Raw genomic sequence first — 27,998 nt, forward strand, 5'->3', positions numbered from 1 at the left:
TCTCAGTTTCAGATTTCATAGAAAACTTTATCTGGACTTTTTCTTTCAGTATTTCCAAAATTTTCACAGCAGCACATGTTACAATTAACCACCAGTTTGTTCACTAAATATTAATTAAATATTGTTAATCATTCTATATTACTCACATCAACTGTTTAATAGATAATAAGTCACAGCAAGCTGAAAATAAGGATTTCAGTTTTTCAAAGGCAACGTCTCACAAAACATATTTTAACATAGTGGTAACTACTCCCTAATACACAAAATCATTAACATCAGCATCAACCAACACGAAAAACATGGCACATCCCTTCAGTCCCAGTACAGCAACTTCAAACTATGAATCCCTGTAGTCACATGGGCCCTGTAACCATAGTGATTCAAAAGGACAAAAGGCAGCTATAAAAGGCATAATGTTGCATTAATTGGCAGGTGCAAATGTTAGTATTGTACCAATGTTAGGTAGTTATAATCACACTTATAATAGTGATCATACTCTATGATACAGCATGACTTTAAAAACTAGCAAAATAGATAGCAAACTCTCTGGCTTAACGTTAGTGTGTGAACTTGACAACGATCGTTATCGTCAACGATTAAACTAAAACCACATTTATCTGGGGACAGGATCGCTGTGAATGATCTCCAGTTACACTGTATATTCAGTGTCACTAACTATTTATTCATCAATAGAAAATGTACTTCATAATAGAAAACATACTTCATTTTGTATTGTAGCCTGTTCACAAGTTGGCAGGGGTCCTCAACTAGAGTTTTTCTAAGCAGGCACTCTGGGGGCCAGACTTTTGAATTTATAAAATTACATTTGCTTCATTCTAATTAGCCTATTATTGTTAAATATTTTTACTTAACAGTAAAAAATAGTGTTATTTTTATCAGTCTATATCAGTGTGAACAGACTCCTAAAAACATGGAAAATCCATACTAAACTAGAAAATGCTCTCAGACCTCCACCAAGGAGGAAGTCAGTGCTCAACACAAAACCCACAGTGCAGCGACCAATGAATGAGTCCTGATCTCAACAAGAACTCCTCTTCAGGAAGCAAACAAAAACACTCAGTTTGTGACTCAATACAACAGTTGACCAAGAAAAACAAACCCACGTGACACCTCTTGCATCTAATCGAGTCTCTGCAGGAACAGGTGAACTATGAATTACTGATTTTTTGGCTTGTTGCCAGGGATTGGCAAGATAATGGATGATCACTCTTAGGACGGACTGGCACTGATGGTTAGTAACGTTAGATATATACATTTTCTGAATTCAATCATATTGTGTGAGCTGGATGGGAAGCTCTTGTGGGCCTGATGCAATCCGCGATGAGGGCACCCAAGATTAGTGTCATCAATTCAGTATCTGACCAAATGTGAAATATGGACCCAATCTCTCCTTCTGTTCCTGAGTTATGGTGTTGAATAATGGCCAGAGAAGTGTTTTTGCAGAACTTTATGATGACACAGTGAAGTTGCCTTCACCTCTTCACTTCATCACTTTATCCTGAGACATTTGTGTGAAATTTTATCATAATTAGCGTATGAATTCTTGCGTTATGGCCAAATATGTGTTGTGTGTGGTCAGAGTTACCCTTGACCACCAAAATCTAATCAATTCAGCCTGAGCCCAAGTAGATGTTTGTGCCAGATGTAATGAGATACTGTGCTCACGAGAATGGGACGGATGGACAACTTGAAAACGGTGAAGTGGCATATATGTATATAAAATTTAGATTTGTGGTGACAAACATGCTCTCAGCCATTACTTTACTGACATCACTCATAACAACAACCAAAAGGACTAATGAGGTGGCTTGGTCTGTGAAGACACTGAAAGTCCAATGAAGTTTAGCAAAACAATCATCAACACCAAAACGTATGTGCAGTGACTGAAAGCCACAGTAAAATGTGGTGTGTGTGATAATGTAAAAAAAAAGTCACATTTTTCTGGTTGCAGGTCCGTCCAGTGTTGAGTTTGTGCTTACAAACAGACCTCTTTCACAGCAGATATTTTGATGTGTCATGGGAAAAGCACAGGCGTGTAATGAATAGCATTAATAATGTCAGCATCGCACTGAGGGCTCTGAACTTTCTGCACTGTGCTTGTACTGTCAAGTGAAATGTTGCAGTATAGTGCTTTATGAATCTGACCAGTTATGAATAGAACTTTCCCAAAAAGCGGTTCTGCATATTATGAAATAATATGTCAAAAGATTTTTAAGTTGTGTGTGATGTGCTTGTATGAAGAAACTAATCTTTTCCAGATTTTCAAGGCTTTCATGGCTGTGCTGTTCCATATATTGTCTGTTTTTCCAGAGCTATGACAGAGAGACGTCCATACGTTCAGTGAAAAAACCACTGCATTCCCACAAATGATCACATTTGTGAAATTCTTTGTTATTCCCTGGCTTCTCGAAGAGAACAGACAGAATTTGTAGATTTTCCCTGTGTGGAATACACATGTCCCAGATGTATGACGTCTGAGGACTTCCACATGGAGGGGGGCTCCTGGCTGTTACTGAACACAATGCCTGAAACAGTGAGACACACTGCGACTGTTCCCTCCATTAAATCTACCTCTATTAGCTGGAATGTTTGAGCCTAACAAGAAGTCACTGTATCCATCAACAGTTTTCTGCTCACATGTTTTAGGGCTAGGGTTATGTTTTTGAGCAAGCCACCGAGCATGCTCAGTGACTGCTCATTGGATAAGAGTCAGCCACGCGTTTGTAAACTCAGTGAATTTCTCAGAGGTTGCCAGACATACTGCACTGACATTTGTGTGCTGTGGACCGGGTCAGCAGCCCTGTCACAGCTTTGATGGATGTCACGGTCTGGGACTGTGTGGGGCATTCTTCAGTCGCTGTCGAACTCTGATTTGAATTTCCTCATCCTGTGAAAAAGAAAAATAGTGATCAGTCACCACTGTCTTCTATATATTTTGGGATGATTGCGTGCGCGGTGGTCAGAAAAAGGTGAACAGTGAGGATGATGATTTTGGTTTGTACATACTGTTTCAGCTGTGTCTGCTGTCTCCTCTCCCTCAGTGTATTCACTGCCGGGGGTGACAGCTTCAAAGTCAGACAGGGCACTTTCCACCGCCTCCTCATCGTAGTCTGTCTGGTATTCATCAGACAGTTCCTCTGAGGACACAACATGAGGACACATAGTTTTAAATCATTTTTAAATAAATATTTGAATAAGAATTGTGTAGCTTTGCACGCAGATATCAAATAATTTTCCAGGCCATTTTCAGTGATGACCGTGCTGGTATGACGTACAGGGATCACATACACACCAATCTGTAATTCTCTGTGGAAGTCTGATTTAGAAGAGCAGTACAGGCATAACCTTTAGACGGTTTAATGTAATGACTGTTGCTTTTTCATATTTCTTGCCTTGTGTTAATGCTGTGTTTTAATACTGTTGTTATATCTTTCAAAGTATTGTCACTGTATTGTATTTGGTTTCTTTTGGAAAGCTCTTTCTGCTACGCTGGGCGAGTGCTTTGTAAATAAAATGTCTCATTATCATTCATTCATAACCCAATTCTCTTTTTTCATATGAATAATATCAACCATTGCCACTGAACCTTACATCCCTAAATGTAAAGACTCAAATGTCCTGTTGGCCAGTATTTAGCAGGTGCTTGACTCACATAAAGGTGAGCTGCCATTCATTGTTTTTGCCTCCAGCTTTCCATTCATCATCATCCACCTCTCTCTACACCCAACACACATCTGACACTAGGGTCGCTATCTTCAAACCTCTGCAAGCAACAGAAGAAGGCAAGCACGTGAAGTTAAGCAAGTTGGGAAGAAAGCACCGTTATTTTATAAACCTGATAAAAAGAAGCACAGTTAGCAGCCAGTGGTGACTACGTACATCTGAAGGATAATGTAGTTTGAGCCACTTCAGTTATAATGTCATCCAGCCTGTATGTGTGACCCTGTGACCTGACCTGGGGCTGTGTTCACAGTGTTTCCACAGCCTGACTGAGGGCAGCCTGCTCCAAACACTCCGTCTGAACATTCATGTGATCCTGAACAGAACTTGGCCTCTCAGATGCTCAACTGTTTTCAGATTTTCAAGGATGTGTGGAAACCTTCTTTAAGCCTTTTGTTGATGAAATAAACAAACCAAAAAAATATCAAACTTTATACTTAAACTTCAGATAGCATTTAGTTAACCTGTTTACAGACTAAACCATCACATTTCAAAGAAGCGTCACAGCTCATGGCTCCTGTACTTTTGTTAGTGATGTTAGAAGATTCATGCCAAATCAAAAGCAAGCTTTACATTAAGACTGTTTTTCTATGTATATATTCCATGTATACATCAGTATTTTACTGATAACTAACCACTGATGAAGGCATTCTTGACTGGTTCGATTCTTGACACTATCTCTGCCAGGTCAGTGAAGGAGGCATTGGGACAGGTGACCACCTGAAAGACACAAACCACACCATTCTGATGAAGTTCAGCTTCTAGTTCAGTTTATCCTCATTACAGAGTGCAGGGTTAGAGATTATACATTTTGAACGGACATCAATAAAACCATACCAAGAAATGATGTAATACGAGCCCTGTTTCCATATCTGTGCAGTCTGTGAGTCTGGCAGACAAACCATTCAATTCATCAATTATGGTATAAAGCTCTGGCCTAGTCTTCTAACCTTCTGGCTAACTATTGTGATATTTTCTCACATTCTGAATAGAATCAACAAAAATTCACACTGGTCTGAAGCATAAAAAACCAAACAAAATAACATGATCATGGCTTTAAACTCTCCCCCAGGTCAGTAGTAATGTCTGTAGCTTGCACTCACATGGCCAGTTTTGGTCTTGTGGAACTCCTCCTGATGCCTGTCTTTAAGCATGCTGTCCACTACGCCACTGCGCTGCCACACGTCGAACAATGTCTTTCCATGCTGGTATCCCATCTCCTATAGCCACAGTGAAGGAGGGTTCGAATGACATTCATACACAGGTGATGGAAGGCACATGGGGAAAAGCGTTGAGGAACAGAGGGGAACTCACAGCGATCTCATCAAACTTGCCGAATTCTAGCGTGCCGTAGTGGTCGATGGGTGGCCGGATGTACTCACAGTACTCACTGTCTTTGACCAGTTCCAGCTGCCGCACACAGCAGACATAAGCAAGCCGGGTTTGGATCTCTGCCATGTTCAGGACCTGGAAGGTGAAGTTAGTTGACTTTAACAGGGTTGTGTATTCAATATCCCAAGATTTTACAATTCTATTTTATCCAAGCTAGCCTTTTTATCTCTACAATAAGTTCAGCAGGTGATATTCTTTACATTTTCCGACTTAACCATACATTTCTGTATAAGTTTGGGCAAAGAATAACAAGAGACCATCTGATATGAAAGTTTACCTTGACTTTCTCAGCCAGAGGGTTGAATCGTTTCCATAGTAGCCACCAGCCATTCAAGGAGTCGCCATAGTTGGTCAGGTTGGTTTCATCCTGACTTCCAACATCAATTGCAATCACAACCTTGGCCCCCATAGAGCGAGCCACATCGGCTAGATGCCAAAATGAGAAAAGCACATTTGATCTAGCTCTTAAGGGCCCAGATAACCTTTTTCTCAATCGACTTCTTATCATGACAGATGAGGTTTGACATTGGTCATTTCACTTTTGGTTATTTCACATGAGGGATTTATGTATTTTTGGGGTTCGTTTGCTTTGTTACCTGTCAATCAAATGGATCACACAACACTCACACAGGCCGATTAGCTGAGGTTTTTTATTGATAAATAATAACTAGAGATTTTATTGTTCTAAACATTAACTTTGGCTGTTGCCTGTTTAGACATGAATATTTTATGTTCAAAAGTAAAGGGGAATATATCAAAGTCTGTTTCCAGGTGCTGGGGGGGACTACTACATATGTAGAAACAGTTGTGTAAAGCCTTTCGTATCTCCAGAGGACGCTGAGAGACTGTGAGTCTTCAAGTGATGTCACTTGAGTCCGCGTCGGTTGGACTGAAGATGTTTCAGAAAGTGTTGTAGAGGATAAGCATGTTAAACTTGTTTTTTCCCCATAATATTAATAGCATTTGAATTTATGGTTCAGTTTAGGCCCTTCAGTGTCTGAGTGCCTACCACCACATGCATGTAGAAAATAACATGGAACTTTTTTGTCTTTGTACTTGTGTGGTGCAGTCTGGGGTAACTGAACTTCAGCACTGATTGTACTAAAAGAACAGCACCCTGGATCTTCTGGATAACTGCTGCAACCCATTTCAGCTGAAGACTTTGGTGTAACGTCACAGTGTTCATACAGCACGAGGCAGCTAGTGGCTGGGAAAGGGTCCAGAGGGCGTGTATTTTCAGTAACACAGATGTTACTGAATGAAATACCTCATATTACGGGATCAATGAGTCAGGCAGACTAGACTAATATATTCCACTAAACAACCCTTCTGCACTCTCTCTGCTACTATGGGATGGAGAGGGGGATGGCTGATGAGCAAGGGCGATGTATTTTGGTCATTTTGCTAAGAAGGGGTTGGTCCCCCCTCATTTCCCCTCAGATTTCCTCCCGACTACCACCCTCACTAGCAGTGTCTCTCACCAGGCAGGTTGTTGATGTATCCTCCGTCCATGAGTAAGTGTCCATCTTTGGGATCACAGAGTGGTGGCAAGTAACCAGACAGTGACATACTGGCCCGAACGTACCGCCACAATGAGCCTGAAGAGGAGAGACATGGGGGTGGTCAACAGGCTGACAAACAGAGAGACTTCAAGCAGTATTAGAACATGCTTTACATTACATAACCACGTCCAAGATATTAAGAAACCATAGCAGTGTTAATATTTTGGTTAATTAACAAAAATCACAGATATGTTGCTAATTTAGGTTGCTAACATGTTTCTCCACCCTCAAAGTAACCATTCCATTCATTTATGTCCGCAATTTCAGTAAAAAGGTAGCAAGTCTTTTCTGATGTTTTTAAACTATGAATAGAAAGAAGAAGAGGCGATCAAAGTTGCACTGACCATCAGTGTGGACTCTCATGCAGGAAGCCGTAATATCTGTTGTAATGTTGAAGTACGGCAGCCACAGGTCCTAGCAAAGACAAGGTGGAACGTATGATTAAGTATCAGATCATCATCATTGACAGACACAATCTCACAAGTACTGTTTCTTTGTAACAAACAAAGCATCTGTATTTGATGCTAGTTATTCGTGTCTGAATCAAATATTCTCACAGAACAAACTAAGAACATGGCACCTCACATTAAAACGGAGAGCTCACCGTGGATGTGAAATAAAGCTCATTTTCGGCTGTAGCACCTGAATTCAAATGGTGCTTCATGGTGTTACATTAAATACATGCACAGCAGAGCAGACTAATTAGAAAGCTGATCACATTTTCCTTGTTAAGGATTTGGAACAATACCAATCTACTCTTAAATTTGGCTAACACAAGGTGTGAGGCCAACAGTTCCTTCTGCCTGACTGCTTAGCTCTTATTCTTTATCTTTTCATAGACTTGCTTTAAAGAAACCCCTAACCTTACCTCGATCTGTTTGCCCTTGAAGACGGAGCTTATGCTGGAGTTAAAGGAAGCTCCAGAAAACATGGAGGTGACAGGGTAGGTCAGATCCAAGATCTTCTTAAAGTAAGAGGTCATATCCTGAGAAAGGAAGTGGCAAAGGGAAGTAAAACAGTATGTGTAGACAGGTAAGGAATGAACACCGAAAGTATGAAAGCAGATATTATCATAACAAGACCAAACTTTTTCTAATTCAGTGAAAAATGTTTTCGTTCATCAGTGCTCTCCTATCTTCAGTTTAAGGTCAACACACCATGGCCCACTCACGAGCCCGGACCCTCATTCGACTGTTGCTCTTCTCCTCAGCATACAACGCTGCCATGAAGGAGCCGATAGAGGTGCCGCCCACCATGTCGACAGGGATCCCCGACTCATTGAGGGCCCGCAGGATGCCGACCTGAGAGCAACCTCTGAAAAGAGACGGTACTCCATCAACAAAACTCCAACAAAGCAAAAGGATATTAAAGGTTCTGTGTGTGATGAGATTACTGCATGTGACTTTTTTTTTTATTACTTTGAGATATCCTGTACTTTAATGTGGCAAAATCTCCAGTAAATTTATATAAAGTGAAGGTGTTTGCTGAGCCACAGGTGCACAGATAAGTGGCACTAACCACGCAAATACACACAAATAATGGAGGCCCAGAGGAAATCAGTTCATAAGAATGTGACCTATATAAAAGCATTAGATGTGCTGTAATCATCTCAGGTCATAGCTGAGAGGAACACAGTCCCTACCTTGCCAGAGCTCCAAGACAAGCCAGAACAGTGAGAAAAAGAAAGAAGCAATCAGAATACATCTGCTCGCTGGAATTGACATGGTTTGCTGGTTATCAGCTGTTTGCTGTTCTGCATCAATACATCTGTAGTGCCAGCATGGGGATCAATACATTCCATTTTAGTATTTACTCTTATCATTCTAATGCTCAGCTTTATTGTCATTGGACTGATGTTCCATGTAATGCAAATACCAAAAAAAAAACAAAAACAAAAAACCAAGAACATGTTTCATCAAACTTTTTGTTGCAAAATATACTACAAAATTAAAAGCAGCAATTGTAAAGATGCAGCCATGTTAGTCTGTTAGCACCACAACCTCGCAAAATGATTACATACTATGTCGTTATCATGTCCTTTTGTGACACCATAAATATGTGCTATAGTGCAAGGAAGTACTGGAATGACAACAAAAAAGTGACAAACAATCTGCAGTAAGCGGCTTCTCAGTCCACAGAAACTACAGTCAACAACATCAGATCTCTTCACGCATTACTTACTTTCATTTCATATCCTATAAACAATTAACACACTCCGACTGGTGAACGATCACTTTCTATGTGCAGTTTGCTGATGACAAAAATATAGCTAACACATGGAGGTGTATGTGTTTGTATATAAAGCTACCATACCTGGCGCCCCCTCCACCCAGCACAAGGGCGATGCTGTTTCCTGTCAGGATCCTGGCCAGACGCGAGAAATCGGAATGACGGTCTGGACACTTTTCAAACACGCGCTGGTACAACTCCCTCTGACACACACAAACACACACAATCAGAAACAACGCATTAGCTAACTGCGCCAGAGTTGCCCATAGATGACTCTGTGGGTTGGTGGGCAGTACCAGCTTAGGTAAACTCCTCTTGGAGAACACTCTGCGGGGGCAGGACAGGTGATGGTGTCTGGAGATCCAGCTCCGCATGTTCAGCCACTCGGCCGTCCCTTTGGGTGGTGTGCCATCCTCTCTGTGAAGCAACACCAGCTGCTTCTGAGCACGAACTGCACTGCCCTCCAACATCCGCTCCAACTACAGGTGGAGAAGAGAAGAAGAAGCAGGTAGCTTCCACTCAGCTCATTATGCAGATCCATTTCAGACAAAAGGTTATAAATAATGTGATGGTGTGGCTTACATTCAAATGTTACAGAGACAGCTGCATTGCACAGGTTGGCCTACTTACCTACAGCATCTGCCAGTTTGTATAGATTAACTAAGATCATTCAACAAAGACACTGCTGACAAAACTGCTAGAGCCTCGCTGCCCAACCACAGCTCTGAACCTGTCAGCTTTATCATGCTTTGATAGTCATTTTAATGTAGGGGTATGTGTCCTATTCACTCCCCCTACCCATATTTGAATTTCTTTCCTTCTTTCCCACATATGCATGTGTTTTTTATCTAGAATGCAGAGAAAATTTGAACACCTGGAATATTTTTCCTCATCTTAATAACACAGCACACAGTAATGTCCCAGGCATTCTGCCCCATATTCACAGCCTACATAAGCCTTGTTTTGATGTGCATCAATGGCCTCTGATATTGATTAGCCTTAATTGATAAGTTACTTAGAATGAAAACTTATTCATATACACTAATTAGATTTGTTACCAATAAGTAACAATAAGCATTAAAGCATGCCCAATGCTTTAAATAACATAAAATTCTGATTCATTTGTCTTTTTCAATCTTTGCACCAGTTGATTCCTATTGAGAAATTTGTTTTTGGTGTATAGTTCATTTGCTTTCACTCATTTGTGATTTGATTTAAGAGAATAGTTTGAATATATGGGATTGTTTGGGTGTAGACACTCGTCCCTGCTCCAGTCCCACTATGGGATTCAGGCCAGTGTGTGCTAGCACAGCTTTAAGTCACATTCTTCACTGAACTCAATTTGTTGAAATTCATAAAAAACAAAGCTGGTATCTGGCTTGTCATTCTAAATGATAACATCCTGTGTGCTTTCTGCTACAAAAAGCTACAGCAGCTGACACGGTGTGAGTGTATTCACACTGACCTCACCCACAGTGGGCTCCTGCTCACCGAGTCCCACAATGATGATGCAGTCAGCCTGGCGGATGCAGCGCTGGGTCCAAGGTGTGAGGCCAGAGTCAGACTGGTAGAGGACAATGCGATGGATGTCCTCCTGCTGCCCGAGCCAGCTGGACAGACGGTACTCATGCACGCTAAAAAAAATGAGGTACATATATCAGTCACCTGTTACTGTCTGTATACAACTGTTCACTGTAGGTTATTGAACAAATCATGTCTGTTTCTCATGAGGTATCTGACTCTTAAAATTAAGAAACAGCTGTGTTGCTGTCAAACGTGACGTCTCAATGAATGTCTTGTTTTCAGAAAGAACCAAACACCACAAAGCTACAGCAGTCTTACCAGCAATGCTTCGTAAGACTTCAAAAAATCTGAATAACTTACACATTTACAGTTGATCACTTTATCAAATGTCTACCTGTCCAGAGCAGCAGAGCCGAGTCGCTGTTTGATGATGTCACTGGTCAGGAGCAGAGTGGGGCCTTCAGAAAACAGAAATCAAACCAAGGAGGACCTGTGAAATTGCTGTGAATGAAAGTGGAGTACAATGCATCGTGGTGCAGATCCCAGAGCAGATAGTCCTTGCCCCAGAAAGGGGATAGCTGTGTCTGCAAATGACCTTTTGACAAGCAGTTAGTAGTGTGGAGTTAGAAATCCAGCGTACCCATTTTAATTCCATTTAGACATCAACAAAAACTGATGTGGAGGATCGCTATCTAAACTGTTTCTGGGGAAATCCACTCCGTTCCTATAACCTTGGTTAATATATATGGTCCTAATTTTGACCATCTGGCTTTCTTTAGAAAGGTGTTGAGCCTGGTAACAGATATATCTCAAACCAATCTTACTACTGGAGCAGGTTTACACTGCATTCTAGCCCCCCATCAGGACAGCTCCTCTAAAACACAGGCCTCACACTCGAGGGATTACGTCAACTTCAACAATTCTGATGTGTGGAGATTTTTCCACCTGACAGAATGAGATTATTCCTTTCACTCACATGTATGTAATGTTTATACCCACATCAACTACTTTTTGGTAGACTAAATTACTTCCCCGTATTCATAAACCTAAATACAGTGATATATTGATCACTGATCACAGATACCTTACATTCGTGCTCAATTTAATTGATCTGCCCTCCTCTCGCCTGCTGTGGAGAATGGACCCTCAAATCTTTAATGATCCCAAACTAATTTCCTGAAGATCTGCACAAGCAAATGAAAATATTTTTGCAGCCAACAATACCCCAGAGACCTCTCCAGGTCTGCTGTGGGAGGCTCTAAAAGCTTCTTTGAAGTGTTGTATAATCTCCTATTATAGGAGTCGAAATAAGATCAATCTAAACCTTTAGAGCTAGAAGAACAAATTCATCAGTGAGATAAGGAGAATGCCTGCCACACCTTCCTGGATAAATCGAAACAAACTTTTCAGTTGAGGCTCCAGTACAATCAGATCGTTTCAGCACTTAATCGATTAAAACTAAAGGTGAGGAGGCCAGGCTCTGATGTGCTCACACCCACACCTTACATGTTTAATGTGTTCTCTCAGGCCCTCAAATGCTTAACAAGGCTGTCATAACGTTAATTCTGAAAAAGGGCAGTCAAAACTGTATGGGGAAATGAGCTGGGGACACAGATCCCTGCTGAGACCTGGGAAGAGAGCCTTAAACAGATTGATGCCAGTTCCAGAAACTTTTTCCCCTCACAATGTGATCAATGCAGGAAAGCAGAGGAGCACAGCATCAGCTTCTCTCATGTGGTTTGATTAGAGCTAAAAAAAAAAACAAAAAACTAATTTTGAGATTCTGGTGGAAGAAGGAAGTTCCCATCTGTGTACAGTGGCTCAATGAACTGACCAATACTCTTCACTTTGAAAAAATAAGGTTATCTCTGAAGAATAGAGAGTCACAATTTAATAAGATCTGGCTGTTCCTCATCTGTCTCCTGAGAAACAACCCACAGCAGACACTCCTGATGTGAGGGACTGTCCACCAATACTGTTCACCTTTTCTAATTATTATTTTCCAGCACAACCTTTACTGGTATAAACTATGTACTGGGCAAGTATCTTGTGAATGTGTGTTAATTTATGTTGGCTCTGTTGTGATATTTATATATAACATTTTGATATTCATTTTCAATAGAACATACTTGACAAAAAATGAAGAATAATAAAATAAAAATGGCGTTCCACTAGAATTTTCTTTACATCTATATACTTACTCAAAAGAAAGGGATTTGAGTCGTGGACTGCACTCCTTACTCTCCTTAAAGGCTCTACACATAAACCTACGGTAGGTGTTGTTAATTACAAATCCTTACTGACTTGACCTCTAGTCAGATTAAATACCCAAACTGATCCATTCTGCTCACTGGGGTTAGTTATAGAAAGAAAAGCTTCCATGAAAATCCAGCAGTAGTAGAAAATGACTAATGCCTAATATTGTCCGAGATGCTGTTCCAAGACACAATATCTCTGTGACACATGGCTCTTCAGACAACCTATAAATGTAGATAAAGCACTTTGGGCCTGTGTGTGTGTGTGTGTGTGTGTGTGTGTGTGTGTACCGATGCTACTGAGTGCATGCTGCAGCTCCAGGGTGAAGGCAGTGAGGGGAACCTCTTCAGACACAGGCAGGATGGCCACAGTGGACAGGTTGGAGGCTGGATTACCAGCATCCCACTTACTGGTGGGGGTGTGCAGAGCCAGACTACGAGCTGCAGGGCAGAGGAGTGTTTTTCTTGTTGGATAGTTTAGACAGAACAGAACATTTGTTAAATTTTCTATACAGTACAGCTATATGAAATATAAAATACTGTTTAGTGTATGTATTTACTGTTTTTATGCCTTGTCTTGCGGATGACAAGGCTGTCATATTTCATACTGAATTACAACGCACATGTTTTTCACGATAGCTGATACATGTCATTACTCAGTCAGGTAATATTTCAAAAAACAACTTGATAAAAGCAACGTGATAACTAGGGATGTTGCTATTATTGGCAGTACATTCATAAATTCAGTCACATCCTGACGCACACTAACAAAAATGGTATGCGATTACCAGCCAGAGGTCCGTTGACCTGCTGCATGTTGCCCAGTATCTTCTGTCCCAGCAGATGAATGAGTCTGGTGACAACCTGAGGATACCTCCTCTTGATGGAGTTCAGAGCTCCTTCAGGTAGCTTGGCCAGCTCCGAGTCCCTGACAGCATGGACGGTGGTGGCTCGGTTCATGTGGGTAAGGGCTTCAACCTGGACGATCCACGAGACAGGTGCTGTACAGCAATTTGTGGTGCCTCGAAATGTGCTTCCCTGAGCAGCCTGTCTTCAGATCATGTCTTGAGATTAAATTTTTTTTCTAAACCAGATTCTGACCACTCACCACGCCAATTAGGTCCCCGCGGCCATACTCTCCAGCCAGCTCCTTCTTCCCATCATCCTTTGCAATGACAGAGCGCAATCGGCCACTGAGGACGATGAAGGTGCTATCTGACTTTTCTCCCTGTCTGACAACAATCAAAAAACGACAAAATCCAACATTTTCCTTTGGATGTGAATCATATGAGGCAGATAAACAAATGTTTCCATGGAGTAAAAAGGTTTTTTTAAAGTAAATTTCATTACTGTTTCTATTAGTGAGGCATTAATTGTTTTAGATACCTATAGACAGCACGGCCAGCCTCCAGAGCCATCCAGTCCAGAGCAAAGTCAATCTGTCTCACAAATGGTGACACCCTCTTCACCACAGTGTGAGCCACGTTCAACACCACCCTGGGCTCCTCACGCATTATCCTGCAAAGTTGAAAACACAGGGTTGGTTGCATCCTAGTAGTGTGATGGGAGGAAACCAAATGATGAGTGTTTTGCGTGTGAGTTTGATCCTACTCGTAGAAGTGGGCCTTGGATATGGATAGGAAGGTGCAGTCTCTGTGAGCTCGGACCGTGAAGATGAGGGGCTCCCCTGTGAGGACAGCAAGGTGACCCACCATCTCCCCTGGGTGGGTCACAAACAGCAGGGTATCCTCCTCACGGTCTATCATACGCTGGTAAACATGGAGCAGCCCAGAGATGACAAACGCCACGCTCACATCCTGTGAGTGATGAAGAAGACAAACAGGAGGTGCAGACAATGAAAAACATGGTCTGGATGAAGAATACACATCAGTTAGTCTAAAATAGCTTCATGGAGCTCAGGAAAAGGGTGATTTTTTTATTGCAGTTACTTCAATATAATATAGGCAAGAGGACTATATGAATTTCTCCTCTGCAAAAACGAAAATGCTTTACTCCTAAAAGAGAAGAAGTGGGGAAAAGAATAGCACATGGTGCCTCCTGTAGAGTTATTCCAAATGTTCAAACTTCAGACCAAACGACTGCTCCTGTCCACTGACCTGATCAGTGGCACCTTAAAACACTACGAAAGACCCTTGCTATACTCTCTCTCTCTGTAACCAGCATTAATGTGATCAGCAGTTATTTACTTCACTTTTTTTCTGTGGAGTTTCTGACCACTAGCAGCACAGGCCCCAGAGGACCCACATGCACGTGCAACTGGCTGATGCAAGGCACGTTCCTGCCAATGACACACTATTCCACTGATGTACAGGTGGTGGTTATGTACCAACAAAAACAGCAATGTGCCAACAAAGGCGGGGAAAAATAAGTAGTATTTCCACCATGTTGCTTCTCTTGAGGCAGGATTGAACACTGAAGTTGCGATATCAAAGTGGAGACCTTTTCCCTCTGGAGATGCAAATCAACTCCATATATAAGAATAAAGAAGATAGGTCAAAACGTGGTATATGGCTGGGCAGTGTGCAGCCAATGTGCTATATTGTGGCCAAAGTGCTACATGGATAATCAGTGGAAGCGTCTATAATAGTTCCAGGATATTAAATGTTCATCTGCATTTGTCTGTAGCAGTCCCAGTAATAACTGTTCTTAATGGGTACTAAAGTGGCAGGTCACATGACATTAAGGTACATTGAGTCAAAAAATGTTAGAAGTTGATACGAAAGAGAACTTACTCTACTTCTCTACTGTTCTAATTATCTTTTAATGCCTCCTGGCCTTTCATTCCTTTCTATATAGAGACATTTTCATTTATTTGTTCTGCACTCGTTTGGGGCAGCACCTCAGAAGAGGAAAATGAATAACCAAATGAAGACAATGAATCCACTTAATCAGTCAGTCAATCAGAAGTCGTGACTTCTCGATTAAATTGATCTCCTTCTCTACAGCAAAGAAACACAGGAAACCAATTAGGTCTAAATGAGAATTTATTAATCTACCATCTAGTAACCAGGGATAAATGAAATGACTGATATTCATACTCTAATGGTCAAAGTGGAACAAAACCAGCAATATGGAACTGTGGATGATAAAGTAAATTATACAATGGGTAATGGTGAAAGAGGAAATGATTATCTATGGGTGGGTATAACAAATACTACGATATCTATGCTGAACTTTAACGGTTCAAACTACTATTTCAACATCAACCCGATCATGAGCAGGAAGTAAGATGGTTTCATCGACTTTGAGCTGCGTTGGCCATTGTTGGAGACTTTCATGGTTGTAACACACAGCAGTGTGTGTTGCAGCAGGGAACCTCTTCACAACAGGTTTCATGGTGGCTTTCCCTGACATGATGTATGGTTGCTGGGCAACGGGCTACACGTTATGTCTCCCAGCTGAAGTCTTCCAGCAGACTTCTTTGGAAGATGCACAGCTTGGTTGTTTGTGCAGGCAGTCGTAGGCAAACGTGCAGACTGCGTGGATCTCTTGCTGGTTGATGGCGTAATAACTCACTATTTTACTCACTTCAGCGTAGTTAAAAAAGTTGTACCTACCTTAATAAATCCCTGATTTAATGCACCACCCAGCAAGCACACTAGATGACACAAATCAAACACACCCAACAGGTGCACGCGGGTTTGGTTATATGGTAAAACTTCTACATTTGCAGGTCTTATTGCCCTTCTGTTGTTGAGCGAAACTCTTCATTCTGTGGTGATTTTGATTAGCATTTGCTTCCTTTAGGGAGCTGTTGATCACTGGGCCTCTCCCTCATGCCTCTGCATGCAGAGCTGTTTTCTTCTGCTCTGCTCTCTGCTGGACTGTTACAGTGCAGAACAAATGTCTGTGTTTCTCACAGCAATATGTTCTATGTTGTTTTCCAGTTTCACTCCCTCCTGCTGAATATCAGGTGGCTGTATTCTCAGTGCCATCTGGTTATTGGTTTCTCGTGAAGTGGGTGTGTTGTGCATCATGGACTGTATCTTGCTTTGCCCTTATCTCAGCAGTGATAGCATTAGCATTTAATGTCTTTATGGCATTAGATGATTCATGGCAAACCTTGTCATTGTTTGCTGAAAGATACACGTGCATTGTGTGCTTTAATAACCTGTGTTCCACACAGATCAACACGTGAAGAAGTGAGTGTTGGCCTAACAGACTGACCTGGTCTCCCTGGTGGGCCACAATAGAGCCGGCTTTGACCTGGTGAAGATTCACCCTCCCCTCCAGCAGACTCGGGTCCTGATAACATGAAATGATATTTTAAAGACACTGAGAAACGTCTTTTTACTAGTCTGTCTAAGGCATCCAGTAGTAGCTGCCTCACCAAACATGGATCCATAATTCATTCAGATCAGTATTTCACTGTTACAGTTGGAGTTCTGTTTGTGGGGGCAATAAACATTATCTTTAAACTGCAATCATGTCTTGAAAAGCAATGTTCCCACTTTGTTCTAAATCTTCAACAATAAGGCATTTTTTCACTTGTAAAATAAGAATTAGGATTAAATATTTGAAACCATTGAATTTTGTGTGTTTAACAACAGACAAATAAAATGAAGCAGTAGACGTAATATGAACACTACCTGTATTTGGATGACCTGTAGCAGATCCTTTTTGGCAGCTTGGAAAATGGCATTAACCTTATTATGGTGAACATTTCCTTCTCCAGCATCACTATAGTGGTAAACAGCAGATGGAGTGTGCTGCATCGTCACATTCTTCTTTAGAATAGACTGAGGAGACACAGAGACACAGAAAACTGTGAAGGAAACTTAGTGCCCTTTAGAAAGACACTAAACCACAAACTAAAGCTCATTCTAAGTCAAAATACCTTCTTTATGCCTATACAGTGCACTAAAAATGATCCCTGTTCTGCTATAGTATGACTTAGTTGCTACTCAAATTATTATTTTAATTAGGCTAAGTCTAATAAAAATGTCAATCAATCAATCAATCAGTCAGATGAATACCTGCCAGTTCTAATCCTTAAAACCAACTAAATCCATGGCAGGAAAACAAAGAGCTGTCACAGATACTGCTAGATTTTCCTTGAGCAACAAATTTAACCCCAACCCCACTGGTGCATGTCATTGATTGTTACCATGGAAACATAGCTCTTAGTTCAGCGCTAACCTAAAATGAACCTGTCTTTATTTCTGTGAAACTGTCAAACCTTCATAGGACTGTGAGGCATCGTCTCTTCCTTGGCAAGGGTAGCCCGTTCATATACTCTGTTGAGGTCAACTGACATTTCACCTGCAAGATGCAAAAAGTTGACAGTTATCATATTGATCACCTTAGTCCCAGCAACAACTCTCATTGACCCTCAGTTATTATGGCCAGGTGGACAAGCATCTCCCTTTGCTAATGTGCCTTAGAGGCTACAGTAGTTGTTATAGTTTAGAGGCCTCGTGATGCCGTTAATGCTCGTTTTTCACTGCAGCAGCATTTCAAAACACATTTTGATATTTTTGGGAGCTTTTTCTTGCTAACACACTTAATTCTAAGTTTTCTGGTTATTATTTTAGATTTTTTAATCAGGTTTGGCAATTTGTTTTGGATTTTGTCACTGTAAGTGCTCCTAATCCTTGGATAAGCATCAGTCTCTCATAGCAAACCTTGTGTAAGAGAACATTAGTAACACGTTTTTATTGGTAACCTGCCACAATACTCATAATTAGCCATGTGGAACTGATACAAATTTAAAGGCAAACATAATGCACAGTTTCTAAATGTTTGTTTTAAATGTGCTGCCTACTTCTGTACATGTTCCCGGGCCCTCTATTTAAAACTTCACATAGTTTTTTTAGTTCTATTCAGACAGTCCTAGTGAGACAAGAAAGGCACTACAGAACTGACCGTATAAAATGCTTTTGTTTACAAATGGCCCTGCATATGAGTATACTGCACCTGTAAGAGCCATTGGGGTGGAGAGAGAGCGAGATTTCTTGTATTTGAATGTGGGCGTGTCAGAGAGGCCGGACTTTTCTGAAACTCTGCAATCTGAAATAGATATCTTTAGTCAGAAATGTCTACACACACATTACTGCAGCTTGAAAAGCTGAAAGAATGCTGTTGTTTCTGACCTGCATCAGCTTTTTTGGAGCCCAGATCATCAGGATGGGAAGGCTGCCTTCGGAGGCCTTTGTGTGGATAAGCCTCACCCAAAACATGGGCCACCGACACCAAGGAGATGGCTTGGCTCTCCTGTAACACACACATAAATCAATATTTAATAAAAACATCTTCATTTAAAAACAACTCTACAATCTTCTCTAGCTTAATACAATATGAGTTAAGGTTGAATGAATAAAACTAAATTCTGTGTGGTCCATCTGTGACATGATGGATGGAACTGTGATGTTTATTTATCACATATACGCGATATTCTAATGTGAATGCCACGTTTACATGAAATTCTATAAAGGTATACATAAATGAAAATGACGATACAGATACGAACGCCTTCATTGGCTCAAGTGGTCCCAAAGATTATCTGTACCTTGAATCACATTAATTAGACGGGGAGTAAGGACACCTCTCTCAAATGAGTATAAATAACTGCAAGGAAACACAAAACCCCCCAAAACGGTAATCGAGAGCACAGAAATTGAGCCGAGAATCTGCTGACGGTCTGTTCGCGCTTGCTGCCTCTTCTAAACTTAGTGCATGTGTTCGGATGCCAGGTCAAAGTTTCACTACGCAGTCTTGGGATATTGTGCCAGGAGGGGGCTCCACAAGCACAAAAAGTAATCTCGTTATTGGCTACATGGATTCATGAAATTTGAATTTCAAAATGTATGATTTCAGACAGGGACTCTGAAACGTATTACTCAAAGGTCTGCATTTGATTTTTATTCGAGGTCAGAGGTCCGGATCCACTGATGTTAACGAAATAACATTTAATCAGTTAATCAACATCACATCGCTTGTGATTGGCCAACGCGAAACTGAGGCAGACGAGGCTCAGACAGCTAGTCCATATTTATTTCTGAGTCAGACAAAATCTTACAGCTACATTTATGCTAGTTCCTGAGAACTACAGAAAAGAAGACACATCCTGTATCTGTGATGTAGGAGCTGATAGCAAATTTTATGCTGTATTTTATGCATTATTGTTTGTTCACCTTCTTATAAAATGGATGTCTATCAGTGCGAACAGACTCCCGAAAACCATGGAAAATCCATAATAACTAGATACCGAAGCAGAAAAAGCTCTTAGACCTTCACCAAGGAGGAAGTCAGTGCTCAATGCAACCCTCAGTTCAACTACCAATGACTGAATCCTTATACCAATAAAAAACTCCTCCTCTGGGACTCAATACAACAGTTGGCCAATGACAATACTTTGTGAGTCTCTATGACTAATCATAGAGTGGGTGAACTACCCACTACTACAGACTTTTTGGCTTGTTGCGAGGGAGTGGCAAGCTGATGACCAACACTCTCTGGACAGACTGAAACTTTTCAACTGATGAGTAACATTACATGTGAGCATTTTCTGAATTCATTAATATCTTGCGTCTGGATGGGAATGTGGCGAGCTGGATGTGACCTGCGGGCCAGCAGTTGACGGTATGGGCAGGGTACGGATTGACTTGCTGTTCGGTCCGCATCTGGACCGAGGTTCAGACTTTGTGAAGCCTTGATGTAGGAACTTTGTCGATGCATAAAATCTAATAATGGCTGATTCATATTTCACATTCTATATTTTAAAAAAACAATTCCCCCATATGTCCTACACAGCTGAAATGTTTTCAGCACATCCACTAAATTGTGATAAATTTGACCCGCTTCAACCTGTGGCCAATTCCTAAGTCCATCACTCTATATTGGTCAAAATAAGCAAAATCAAACAATATCTGTATCTCCACAAGTCTTAACTCATACAGTGGCATACAAACGTTTGACCACCACTGGTCAAAATATCTGTTACTGTGAATAGTTAAGTGAGGAGAAACCAGGCTGATCTCTAAAACGCAGGAAGTTAAAGAAGAAACTTTCTCTTTTACATTTTAAAAAATGCTGGTGCATTATTTTTGTTTTATACTATCAGAGTGAAAAAAAAGAAAAGAGCACCATACAAAATAATTTGAGTTCTCACAGAGCTTTTACCAGGGTCTCTGATCTTAACCAGCCTGATAGTGCTATGGCTGGTTCACAATCTGTGTTACGAAAGGCCAAGTGATGCAAAGCTTTGTAGACACTCTGACTCCTCAAACCTTGTCCCAACAATCAGCAGCCATGGGCTCCTCTACGCAGCTGCCTAGCACTATAACTGATGGCCACAGAGCAGGAGAAGGCTACAAGAAGATAGCAAAGCATTGTCAGGTAGCTGTTTCCTCACTTTGTAATGTAATTACGACATTTTGACCAGGGGTGCCCAAACTTTTGTACGCCAATGTATGCTACCAAAAGTGACACAGACAAGTGTTTCAAATGGTGTTCAGATCGGTCTAACAGTAAGCCTGCAGTGATATCCAACATCTTGCTGTGATTTCTACTGTATGCACAGGATTTCTCTGTTCTTTGGGGATTCAGAGGTTGAGGGTTCCAGTCAGCAGGTGGCCAAGTTTCACCAAATCTTTGACAAAAAACAAGAAAAGCAGATTTTCTTTTTGTTTTTCAGAACTGTATCCCTAACTGCTGCGTTCTCTCCATCTTTTGCCTGGGAGGTTGGTTTGGCCTCCTGGTAATATTGTCATGATGCTATCATTTTAAACTTGGATACAATACAAGCATTATAAAACAACACTTGACACATCTTGTTGATGCATAAAATAATATAAAAAGTATATCTACAACTCCTCCTCCTTCTAGGCATGTCCCCTGGAGTTGTTTTTAGTGCTTGTAGATACACAGTGGTGATCTGATTTGCTCAGTAGTTGACTGATATCTTTTCATGCAAAGATTGAGTTAAAAATCCTGCATTTGCCATCCTGAATGTGGTCTGAATCTTTGCATTTTCCAGAATAAGTTCCCACATTTGGGACATGGGATGCGTTGCAGATGAATTTTGACTGAATAAATTGCATTGCTCTCTATCTATTCTCTCTCTTTAGTTATGGCATCTGACAGTTTTTACGTTCATCTGGTGTGGTTTGTAGTACACCTGTGCAGAATCTGCTCATTGTCTTGATGTCTTGTATGTACATGACCTGTTGTTTAACACTACTCGCGCTCTTAGGAAGGCCTCTACTTGGAGATGGCGTCAGAGAACAGAATGAAGCAGAGCAGAATGAGAATAAAACAACAGGGAAATAAGTGTGAGGTCAAAAATTCCAATAATAAACAAGTGAAAAGTGAGGTAATACAATCTAAAACATGTCTGCACAACCCATATCAGTCAAACCACAGGCTGGAGAACAACAATAAGCAAACGGTACCGGGTTGAAGAGCTCAGTGGTCAGGCCAAGGTAGTTGTGCAAGGCAAGGAAAGTGACTCTCTGGAGACGCACCATGATTATCTACAGAGGACAACACAGAAAAATACAAACTGCACAGTCAGTACAAAAAAAGGGGAATGGATACATACTCTGAAGCCGTCTGTGCTTTGCATGCTATGCACGGGCTAACGAGGCATTTGCGATGCCTCTAGTTCACTTGATGAATCAAATACTTCTCTTTCAGCGCACATACTTGGATGACACGGACCAGAGTTTCAGGATATTTCTCAAAGACTGACTGGAAGGCTGCAGCTGGAAGACGCAGGACGGTGGAGGGAACTGCAGCTCTTGCAGACACTGTTTTGTAAGGTGCTGGATAACCCTGAAATACAGACAATACAGTGTGTGGACAAAGAAGGACGTTAGGTAGAGTAAAAACCTCTGACAGAGTGAAACTGTACTACAAGATGAACTAAATGTGGACATGAGTAAAGAAGTGAGGAACGGCTAATGTATGCTACTAGTGAAGCACAATATGATAAGATACTGAATTAGTACAGAATATAGGTCACTGTTCCAGTGCAACACTTCTAAAATGAGAGAACTGTTCATGTCATACTAGAAACTCGGCTTTATGTAATGAACAAAATTCGAGTTGATCTGGTTGTATGTTTTATGTTATGTGCAATATAACAGCTACATTTTAAATGCAGGTGTAACGCATGACGATGAAGACGTACAGTGATGATGTCAAGGATACTGAGCAAACTGTGAACACTGTCTCCTGGTAAAACTTCCTTCACCACAGCATCTGTACCATCCTGAAGTAAGAAAACACAAACAAGCCTCAACATGACAGCAGAGCATTTTTCTCACTGATCATCATTATAAGCAAAACAGCAAAGAAAGCAAGTTCCAATCCATCGCTGAGCGTGAAATACTCTGTGAAGCAGTGGGCGCCGTGGTCACGCTGCGGGCTTACGCTCTCGTGGATGCACAGCTCCAGGTGGCCATCTTGAACGACGTAAATGCTGTCGTCGGTGTCACCCGGTTGAAAGAGTCCCTCTCCTTGGTGCAGCTGGATCAGCACCATGTGACGACACAGCTCCAAGAAAACAGGCTTCTCGAAGTGGCCCAGCACCCTGGTTACAACACACGTGTGGTTATAATATATGACTAACGATGATTACTGGGGGCAGAAAACACGGCTTGAGTAGCTCCTCGCTCAGAAATTAAACAAAGAAGAGCACCTGCTGTATCTGTAACTCATTTTTCAGCTCTAGAAACAGATTTTAATACACTGACTATTCATTATTCATTTTATATGTTACTATGGCACTGCGTAGTGTTACTTACCTGACATTTTTCAGCATGTACAGCACCTCAGACGGCAGATGGGAATTCTGCACATCAAACTCAGTGAGGTCAGCCTCCAGCAGACAGGGAGGAGGCTCCTTGTGCTGCAGGGTGGGGGGCTCCCTGCGGATGCGCAGGATCCTAATACAAACACACACACATAAAAAAAAAAGTTCCTCATACTGAAAAGATGCGCTTCGTTACTCTGATTGGCAGAACGAGTCCGAGTCTCAAACCTGAAACAAGCCTCAGATCATAATTCTGAGCTCATTTTACACATCCTATTTTTTCAACACTCTCAAGCAAGTTTCTTCTTTCTCCTTAAAAACACATCATGAAAAAGGTGCCTGCAATAAACCATTTCATCGAATCAAATATTTAACACTTTCTGTATGTTTTATAGTAGAAATATTCCCTTCAGTGTGTCTGTTTAACTTAGCTTTCATGGAAAATCTGAGTGACTGCTCAGGTTAATGCTGAAGTGTTTAAATATTGTACTTTACTGAAAAAGTATTTAGAATTACTTCAATATTCAGTGGTGGCTGGCTTTGATAATGCCTTTTTCCTGTTCCCTGGTATCTGAAAATACCTCTTATCTTGTTTGACAAAATAATCTGAACTCAAGGTTCACTTACTGGAGCCTGAGATTATTTTGTCTAACAATTGTTCCCAAAGTGAAAAATTAACTTTTAGCACTCAAGCTTATCTTCTGTCCACACCAAATGTTTAAAAAAAAAGGACTTACTTGCGAGCGATCGACAGGACTTTGGTCCTCTTTCTCACTCTCTGCCGGGAAGCCAAATTTGAATTAGAGGCAGGGGCTGAGGACAGCGTCTGAACCTGCAACAGGAAAAGTGCAGTTATGTATTTACATGTATTTGGGCCCTCTTAGAAACAGGGCTTAACGATGGTAATGCCATGGGCTGGTCAGTCAGTGGCCTCTGTCTCCCCATCGATCTGTCCAGCACATCCAACAGAGGAAGATGCCATGACAACAACTGGCCAGCTTTGCTTTGGGATGCCATGAAATTGACATGAATCCTACTGGTCCCAAGAGGATGATTAATGCAGTTTGGAAAATCTACAATTCCAAGAAAATGTCATGTATATTAATGATCCATAGAGAATGAATGTAATGAATGTAAGTAATGTTTTGGTGGCTCTTCTTCTGGCACCCATATAATAACAAAATTTCCACTTCCACATGAGAAATACCAAACTCTAATAGGCAGATTGCCAAGAGTTGTACAGTTTGTACAGTTAGACTGACTGATCACACCAGGTTCATCACAATAAACAATTTAAATGCCAGCATATACCAAATACAATGAAAACAACATGCACTGGGCCAAATTCTAATGACAATAAGCCCATCAATGCAAAGGGAGTGCTGTTTGATGGGGGCAGCATGTCTGTGCAGTAACGGTGTGGATGGATAGATAGATAGATAGATGGATGGATGGATGGATGGATGGATGGATGGATGGATGGATAGATGGATAGATAGATAGATAGATAGATAGATAGATAGATAGATAGATAGATAGATAGATAGATACAAACTAACAATATAAGGAAAAAATAGTGAGATAAAAATACAGAACTAAGCTATACAAGATAGACATGGCGGTTAAATGTGAGCACAGTAGTGCAGTTGTGCAAAAAGACAGTGTGCAACAGTTGGTTTGTCCACACTTAAGTCCAGCATAGGGTGGAAACACAAGGGCATGCAAAATAAGAACAGCTTTCAGGTAAGGAGGCAAAAATACAATACAAAATACGAACTAACAATATAAGAAAATGCACGAACGTGATGGTATTTGCATATAGTCTTAAACTTGTAGGCACAACACAGTGTAAAGAGACTTTGCTGCTGCCTGTGAGTGCTGTGCTCTAAAACATCCTGAGCTCAACGTATTGTTATCATTACATTTGAGTCACAGACCTGAGCATTCATTTTTCTGAAAACTAAATACCTGGCAACTTTTGATGAACCCAGGTCATTTAAGTATCGTCTGTCACAAAAACTGATGCTCACCTCTGTGACTCAAAAGTGAGGGCAGAGATGTGGACCGCCCAGGCAGCCGTGCCCCTGACAGAGAGCCAGACACACTGACGATCAGCAGACCATCAGGGCCGTGCACTGAACACAGTGTGGATAAAACATTGTGGACGGTGTATTTTTAGCTGTAAAAAAACGAACAAAACAAACACTGAGTGGGATGTTTAAGAGGGAACCAACCTTTCTCATAATCTTTCGGCCATAGAACATCACCTTGTCTCTCTTCCTGAAGCGATAGTGAGGAGCGCCAGCCTCCTCTGAAACACCAGACATGAGAATAATTGTTATGAATAATAACAAACGTCATGCATCGATTACTTATTTTACTTTTGCATGAAATGTGATCACTTAAAAAACACATACAGTATTTAAATATATTATCAACTACCTGTACTATGACTACAAAATTATTGATAAAGGCACTTTTTCAAAAACCAATAACCTGTTCACACATAACTCATAAAACGCGTGCTAGAATGAACTGTCCAACTGTTCATGTTGTCTCTGAAACACTGACATATGAAAAAAACAACTAATATTGTAACAACCACCACTGTGACCCAACTCCTAGTGATGTATAAACAGTGTATTTGGGTATGTTTTGCACATCTTTACACAGTGTACTCTGAAACACAGCAGAATGTACTGACTTGACAGTTTGTATCTTCTGTAAAGAAGAAACACAACAACTCCAACGACTGACACAACAGTCACAGCTCCAATCAGCACGGCCGTCCACTGGAAGAACAATTGATAAAATGTTACAAACATTAAAAGTAGCTCTATTCAGTTCTTCAATAACAACAATTACATGTATTTAATATCAGACCCTCTCATTTATTCTACCCCTCCATGTGGTTATGCTGTATGTTTGTGGTAGATTGTTGTTGTGTGTCAGAAGACAGGAACATAAACATGCCATTCATGCGTCCCCACTACATCCTTTGCTCCAGTGCACTTCAATACACATATCGATTCCACTCATCGAAACCAAGAAATCCATTTGCAAACAATGTCCCAGTCAAACCTTTGGTGTTAGAAATCGAAGGTTACCATGTTAGCTTCCGTCCTTTCTTCCACAAACTGCTGCATCCTGGCCTTGATCTCATTACGGAGTGGGACCAGGCTCTGAAACATCATGCACAGAAAGCACACGAGGGAATGAACCAACTGGACATGGTACAGGCTGTGTGAGAGGGCGTAGCAATCAGAGCAGAACAAAGACCGTGACCGCAGCGTTCAATTGAAAATATGACTATGTCTCAGTTTCTTTAGCATTTCATGAGGGCAAAATGACGATCTGTTTTATAACCCACCACAGGCTTAATAATCTGGTGAAACTGCACTGCAGTTGTCATGAATTTCATATATCTGAGTTATGATGACTGTTACATCATCATAATCATGTACCTAAATGCCTCACTAAAGACAAGGATGTGGAACTTTATTTTCAGACATTAAGTGCAATGGATGGTGCTGAGGAACAACATACAGGGTATATACTGCAGCTCTCCTCTTCATCACTGTCTCCCATGCCTGTTAAAAAAAGACAATGCAACACGAAAACAAGTGAAATGAAAGAATTTCAACTGCAAACAGCACATTTACCAAAAGTTTAAGTATAACCACTTGACATACAGGGAAACCTTGCATTTAAACTTAGGAAGATGATGACTTGCTGACATGGGAATGTATTGTGATTAATCTCTGGTGATCATGTATTAATAGCCGAGGAATCCAACCCTTGACCCTTGTAACATTAGTGCCTTGCTCCACCTTCCTGACCGATGCAGGGTCACAAAGCAAAAGGTTAGAAATCTGGGTTACAGCTCACCTACTCGGCTCAAGAAAAAGAGGTCACAAGCTCAGGGTTTGTAACCAGACACCTCCACACTGCTTCACTCCAGCAACAAACAGCCACACACACACACACACACACAGACAGACAGACACACACACACACACACACACAGCTCTCTCCTCCAGTGGAAACAGGGAAAGATCTTGGCCATTCAGTTTGTTAACCAAGCACACCTATGAGAGTCACTCCTCTCGCTTGTTGACTCTCCATGTTGACCATGTCTTTTGGTGCCAAACGCCATTCAGAAATAGAGATGTTTTTGTTAGCGCTCTCTGGATCAAGTGCCAGATTTAAAAAGTCTTATCATTACGTCGTATTGTATTTTCGTCGAAGGGAGGATATTTGCCGGAGAGCAATGAAAGCCAGATAAGACAGATTTAAAATAAGAGTTTGGCGACAGCACGGAGCTTCAAATTGGTGGTTGACAGTGTTTAATGTAGTATGGTGTCAATGATATAAAAGTGCTCATGCTTTTATTGTTTAATATTTACCTACAGTTGTCACAAGTAAGAGAAACAGTGCGTAAAGAGGCCACATTGAATTGAATTAGCTAACTTACTTTGCATAAACTTGAACTTTGTCAGGACATGGAGCTAAATGAAC

The 27,998-nt window shown here is 41.1% G+C and overlaps 1 protein-coding gene across 1 annotated transcript; it reads right to left on the reverse strand.

The window, feature by feature from the left end:
• Window positions 1-13: 13 nt before the first annotated feature.
• pnpla7b (patatin-like phospholipase domain containing 7b) lies at window positions 14-27,998 on the reverse strand. The gene is made up of 35 exons (XM_041936587.1): window positions 27,955-27,998; window positions 27,027-27,070; window positions 26,588-26,662; window positions 26,185-26,272; window positions 25,715-25,791; window positions 24,218-24,312; window positions 23,473-23,613; window positions 23,099-23,258; window positions 22,857-22,937; window positions 22,370-22,498; window positions 22,117-22,197; window positions 18,817-18,937; window positions 18,641-18,733; window positions 17,904-17,986; window positions 17,314-17,463; window positions 16,892-16,969; window positions 14,315-14,520; window positions 14,090-14,221; window positions 13,812-13,935; window positions 13,492-13,681; window positions 12,995-13,144; window positions 10,843-10,906; window positions 10,390-10,558; window positions 9,221-9,403; window positions 9,009-9,127; window positions 7,853-8,009; window positions 7,564-7,680; window positions 7,040-7,109; window positions 6,615-6,731; window positions 5,411-5,559; window positions 5,056-5,208; window positions 4,845-4,961; window positions 4,377-4,461; window positions 3,028-3,158; window positions 14-2,908 (listed from the first exon to the last, which is right to left on the reverse strand). Exons 1-35 carry the CDS (start codon window positions 27,959-27,961, stop codon window positions 2,843-2,845), a joined length of 4,002 nt encoding a protein of 1,333 aa, XP_041792521.1. The 5' UTR covers window positions 27,962-27,998; the 3' UTR covers window positions 14-2,842.

Source organism: Chelmon rostratus, chromosome 5, assembly GCF_017976325.1.
Source record: "Chelmon rostratus isolate fCheRos1 chromosome 5, fCheRos1.pri, whole genome shotgun sequence".
NCBI lineage: Eukaryota > Metazoa > Chordata > Actinopteri > Chaetodontiformes > Chaetodontidae > Chelmon > Chelmon rostratus.

Excerpts from the sequence above, each read along its gene's own strand:
- pnpla7b (XM_041936587.1), bottom strand. Across the intron at positions 5,560-6,614 it reads ATACATCAACAACCTGCCTG|CCGATGTGGCTCGCTCTATG; the intron begins GTGAGAGACACT and ends TTTGGCATCTAG. Across the intron at positions 4,962-5,055 it reads GCAAGTTTGATGAGATCGCT|GAGATGGGATACCAGCATGG; the intron begins GTGAGTTCCCCT and ends CTGTGGCTATAG.